General features: G+C 48.7%; 1 protein-coding gene across 1 annotated transcript; it reads right to left on the bottom strand.

Annotated features, from left to right (window-relative positions):
- Positions 1-2,982: 2,982 nt before the first annotated feature.
- On the bottom strand, positions 2,983-4,057 carry LOC103008449 (proline-rich protein 13-like). Its single transcript, XM_057557193.1, has one exon. It carries the CDS (start codon positions 4,028-4,030, stop codon positions 3,602-3,604), a length of 429 nt encoding a protein of 142 aa, XP_057413176.1. The 5' UTR covers positions 4,031-4,057; the 3' UTR covers positions 2,983-3,601.
- Positions 4,058-6,000: the final 1,943 nt, after the last annotated feature.

The following is a 6,000-nucleotide window of genomic DNA, read 5'->3' as shown; positions in this document are numbered from 1 at the left end:
CCAAACTAAGGTGAAGAGACAAGTAAGGGCCTCAATCCTGCTCATGAGGGAAAAGAGGGAGGCTTGGCCTTTGCGGACCTCATCGGAGGCTCTCACTGGCTTCATGCTGCTGGAGCCCCGTGACCCCTGCTGAGTGAGCCGGAGCAGGGCTGGCTGTGTGAAGTGGCAGGCCACAGGCTTCGGGGACACAGGCTCTTGGCTTGGAGTCTCTGTTTCTATCACTGACAATCTGTGAGAATTTGGGCAACTTATGCAATCTCTATGCTCGTTTTCTCATCTGAGAAATGGGGATAAAGTACCTACCTCATACACTTGTAAGGATTAAATGAGGTAATGTATATAAAGATTGGGCACATAAAGCTGGGGCCAGGGCCTCAATAAATGCTTAGTCTTCTTATTATTATTGGAAGAAGACAGCTCTAAGTGCTAAGTGGATGAGGAATTTGAAGCCAGAGGCCCTGGGGGAGGCTGCCCTGTCAACCACATACGAGGAAGTGAGTGAGGACTTGATAGGGTGGAGGCTCTCAATACGGAAGGTAGGCACTGCTCAGAGATGCTGAATAACTGTAACTCGTTCACTCCTTCAACAATTCTCTCCTTCCGTTGTTCTAGGCACCTGGGATGCAGCATAAACAGAACAGACATTTTAGTGAGAGACCGACAAAGCAAATGAGTAAATAATATAGTCAGAATGAAATGCTACAGAGAAAACATGAAGGGAGCTAGGGAGCGTGAGAACTGGGGTGTGGGAATGACAGAGGAGGTGAGGGAGTGAGTCGGGGGGAGAGTGTCTGGGGGAAAGCCCTCCAGCCACAGGAAGCTGCAAGTAGAATGACCATGAGGCAGAAGCAAGGTGGGTTTGTTAGACAAACACCAAGCAGGCCTGTGTGGCCGAGACCAAGGAGCCGGGGCAGAGTGATGGGGGAAGCTGTTGGAGAGGTGGTGAGCCACCGTGCAGGGCCTCGCGGGCCCTTCTAGGCATAGGTAATTGGCCGGTGGTGGGCTGACGGGAAACGGAGCTCAGGTGTACAAGGAAGCAAACTTTCTTTCCTGGGTTTCAGAAGAGCATCTGGTACAAACACTATATATAAAATAGATAAACAACAAGGTCCTACTATCTAGCACAGGGAACTATATATTCAATATCTTGTAATAAACTATAATAGAAAAGAATCTGAAAAAGAATAAAAAGCGCATCTGGAACACGAATTCCTTAAGGAACGTGAATCCCACCCCCCTTCCCTTTGTAACTTTCTGCAGGGCCCAAGACCAACCCAGCCACCTGGGGGTAGAGCCTGACTCTGACTCACGTTTGGGTCCAGGTCCCCACTGTGATGGAGTCTTCTCCCCATCTGTAGACCCAGGCAATCGTCAGCTATCTTTAACCACATTGGGGAATCAGAAAACGAGAGGCTTGAAGGCTTCCCTCCTCACTCCAACCATTTTCAAACGGCTGAAACATCTTAACTGTGTCAGAAAAATGTTAGAACTCAAGAAATGTCCTGGAGGGACTTCCCTGGTGGCGTAGTGGTTAAGAATCCGCCTGCCAATGCAGGGGACACGGGTTCGAGCCCTGGTCCGGAAAGATCCCACATGCTGCGGAGCAACTAAGCCCGTGCGCCACAACTACTGAGCCTGCACTCTAGAGCCCGCCAGCCACAACTACTGAGCCTGCGTGCCACAACTACTGAAGCCCACACGCCTAGAGCCCGTGCTCCGCAACAACAGAAGCCACCGCAATGAGGAGCCCGTGCACCGCAACGAAGAGTAGCAGCCAAAAATAAATAAATAAATAAATAAATTTATTAAAAAAAAAGGAATGTCCTGGAGATGACAAGCAACTCTTCTAACTCAACACAGATAAAACTGTTTCCCCAGGATAGTGGAAGATTTTTCAGAAGTTGGTGCTTTCTTGTTTTATTCTTTGGAGTGCGAGTTTTACAGGTAGACCGGCGGAAGCACTTCCTGGAGGTTAGATGGTGAGGAGAAAGGGGTGTGGGAGGGGGCAAGGAGACAAGGGATGCTGTTAGGTATCCAGGGTGGGTTGGAAGTCCCGACTGGTGTGTTTGGCTCAGGAGGGCTCTCTGGCTGGCTCCACAGACAGGTCTGGTTTTAAAAAGTGCCAAGGAGCCACAGATTTGCATGTTATTTGCGTTTCAGACTTCAAGTCCAGGTATGTGGAATGAAATGAATGAATGAACAGTATTGAGACTCCTGGTTAAGGCGTGGACTCCGGAATCCAGACCACACTGAGGATCCAATCACTGGTCCAGCTTGGATCAGGAGACACAGACACAGACAGAGACAGAACAAACAGTCAAAGAGACAGAGAGACAGTCAGAGAGACAAACACCATCGAGTTCTTTTTTACCAGGGAGTTTCCAAGTCAAAGCAAGAAAGCAAAATCCACAGAATTTATTTTAAAATAAATCAACTTTTAAAAACTAGGGAGAGAGCCACACATAGATAGTCAGATAAAGGCAACATCATCCTTGACTTATCTCCGCCTCTGCCCCGCCATCATCTACACCCAGCTTCAAACTGGACCATATGCCTATGAGTCTGCCTTCTTGATAAGGTCCATTGCTTGGTATCTGCCTGGCCTCCTACATGAGTTAGACTCTAAGGTCTTTGAGGATGGGTGGCTTTTATTTCCACCAGATGGTCAAACCATCTCTTCACTCCACCCTCCCGGGCCCCCAAGCCCAGTGCTTAAACACAGGCTTATTAAACACCTAGCATAAGGGGCTCCTCAGAAGTATTAGATGAGGAAAATGCCCCCAGGAACTTAGCTCCGGCTAATAGACAAGACACAGGCAGCATGTAAAACAGTCCATTTAAAGGACAAGGCAGACAGAAGGGGATCCACAATCCATAATGGATGTACAACATCACTGGAAATAAAAAAAACATAAAGAAAACTGTATATAATAGAAAGGTGTGTGGTTAGGGAAAAAATACTTTTTTTTTTTTTTTCCAGGAGAAACAGCTTTATTTGGACTGAGAGCTGGAGAGTGAGAGGAGGACCTGAGATAGCATACTGAGCTAAGGGGTAGAGATCAGTTTCCAAAATGGCAGGCAGAGCTCATCAGCCAAATGGACTCCACTTCCCAGCAGCCTTGCAGTGAGTTCAGTCAATGAAAGGCCTGCTGGGAAACGTTTATTTGCCACTAAATCATCCAAGCATGCCACAATTACAAGAAAGGTACAGGTCGTTTTTTCCTTTCCATAATTAAATCTCCACAGCATCTCCCCAATCATGAGTATTACAAAAGAAAGTTAAAAAATCACATTTTACAGATCTTAGACTTGTCTTCAGCATTTAGCTCAAATCTCACCATCTTCAAAAACTAGTTCTCCTGTAAAATTCACCAGCTAAAAGTTCTATCCAAGCAGTGGGAAGACGGCCTTTGCTAGCCCATGGCAATTCTTTTCCCATTTTCCCTAGCCAGTTAGGGTTGAACAGCAGAGTGAGGCTTAGATTGCAGGGTTGGCGAGGGGAGGGACACAAAGGCTAATTTCCCCCAGTACAAGATGGCATCTGAAGCGTGATGGGGGAGCAGAGCTGGAGAGACTTGAGGGAAGGGTCCAGGCCCTGTATTCAGTCAGAGTCACTGCTGGAAGAGGAGGAGGAGGAGGAGGAATGCTTGCCATGTCTGTGGTGTTTCTGCTTCTTTTTATGAGCTTTTTTCATTTTCTTTTGCATCTTCTTGTCAATCACCATTCCTGGTCCTACCATGCCAGGAGCCCATGGAGTCACAGGACACATGCCAGGGGCAGGTGGTGGGTATGGAGGGGGGTAGGGACCTGAGGGTTGGCATCCTGGATACCCTGGTTGTGGCACAGGATGACAGGGCCCACCAGGGGGAAAGGCTGGATTCCCCTGGGGTGCTCCTGGGGGAGTGGGAAAGGGGCCTGGAGGAAAGGTAGGGGCGGCAGGTGGTGGATGGGCAGGATTGCAACCTCCAGGGCACCCAATGTTAGGGGGGTGTGGATATGGCCCTGGCTGCCCGGCATTGGGATTCCACATGTTCAGGTATTTCTTCCAGCCTCTACACCACTGGCGTCCTGTCACCTCTACACCACTGCTTGGGCGGACTCCTCCTTTCCGGGAAAAAATACTTTGATTAGGCCCCTTGCATAGAGACTGAAACCCATGAAGGATATGCCAAACTGCTGAGGAAGGGGCTTTTGTTAAGGGCAGAGTGAGGCGTTAGGTTTAGGGCCAACAAAGGAGGTGCAGCCTCACTGCAGGCTGATGTGAGTGGACCTTCTCCCCCGGACTCCTGAAATGTTGGTTAAATAAATGTTTAGTCAGTTACCCCTACTCCTCCCTAGCAGGCCAGAGAGAAGCAGCTTGCACTCCTGGCCTGGAAAAAAAAGCACCAAATCATTCACCTGCCTTCACTGGCAACACAGGTCTCAGTCCATTCTTGATGTAAAGGACAGATTACAATACATATGCCACGTGGAGTTGTATTATTTTCTAAATGCTGCAGATGTCCAGATAAGAGATTTTAATGTAATCAGGGAAGGCTTCAAGAAGGTGAGATTTGGGTGTGTGTGCGCTGTGTATTCGTGAAAGCAGTAAGAGTAAATTGGATGAGGGGTGCCCAGCAGGTTGAAGGCTCTGGGCTCCTTGTGTGCCTCTCCCCGACAACTTTCCTTTCCCAGCACTAAAGTTCTGTGAAGGATGGAAGGACAATCTCCAGAAGTCAAGCAGTTGATGGTTACTCCTCAGTTTAGAATGGAGAAAAGTCAGCAGCTATGATCTGTTCCACTAGGAAAGACTGACCTGGGCCTTAACTCTAAGATCAAGCCAGTGTTAACACTGGCCTTAAACTTGACTTTGAATCTCTACCTTGACCAATTTCTATTCCAAGCAGCATTATGGCCCTCAATAACATTTCAGAATCTGGTTCAACCACTCCCAAATGGAATTCTCCCCACCCTCTCCCTGACAGGCCAGAGAGGCAGCCTGCACTAACGTTTCCTCGAGGTTTATCTTGTAGCTAAAAGTCTCCTAGTTTCCCATTTCTCTCCCACAGGGGATGCATGTCTAAGTACTCTTCTCTTTTTTTTTTTTTTTTTTTTTTTAAATTTTTTACTTATTTATTTATGGCTGTGTTGGGTCTTCGTTTCTGTGCGAGGGCTCTCTCTAGTTGTGGCAAGCGGGGGCCACTCTTCATCGCAGTGCGCGGGCCCCTCACCGTCGCGGCCTCTCCTGTTGCGGAGCACAGGCTCCAGACGCGCAGGCTCAGCAATTGTGGCTCACAGGCCCAGTTGCTCCGCAGCATGTGGGATCCTCCCAGACCAGGGCTCGAACCCGTGTCCCCTGCATTGGCAGGCAGACTCTCAACCACTGCGCCACCAGGGAAGCCCCTAAGTACTCTTCTCTTAGTGGTGACCAGCATAACCCCATTTACCCTTACGTTACATCACCCACCACCTCCAAAGCTGGGAATAGGAATTATGGGCTCTTAAAAGACAGATATTAGGATTCAACACAGGTGAAATAAGGCCTGGGCTATTAGGAAAGTTATTGGGTTGAGTCTTGTCCCTTCCCAAATTTTAGGATGAATTTGAAGCTGTGGACAGATTGCTCCTGGGTAGGGAAATATGGCCACTTTGCCAGGAGCTCAGCATGTAGTCTGAGTCAACAACAGGGCCTGATAGCGTTACACGTCCTTTTCTGACTCTCTTGGGTATGTGAGCTCCCAGGATGAAAGCATCATATTCCACCCTACCCCAACCCCCCTGGCCCATCCAGGTGGAGCAAGGGAGAAGACAAAGGCCGAGTGTCAGTTGTCTCTCTTACTCTGGGTTAAGACGTATTTGAGAGCTGGAGGGATGGCACAGGAGAAGGACCAGAAGCTGAAATGCTAAAAACATTGGGGCTCTGAAGCAAACCCTCCCTCTCTACCCACCAGAGCCTTTTATGGGCCACGCAGAACCAGGTGGCGATGGACAGACTCTGGAATATGGCTGCTGGCAGTGCTT

This window comes from Balaenoptera acutorostrata, chromosome 11 (genome assembly GCF_949987535.1).
Source record: "Balaenoptera acutorostrata chromosome 11, mBalAcu1.1, whole genome shotgun sequence".
In the NCBI taxonomy this organism is placed as follows: Eukaryota; Metazoa; Chordata; class Mammalia; order Artiodactyla; family Balaenopteridae; genus Balaenoptera; species Balaenoptera acutorostrata.
This window is presented reverse-complemented; position numbering and strand designations above follow the sequence as displayed.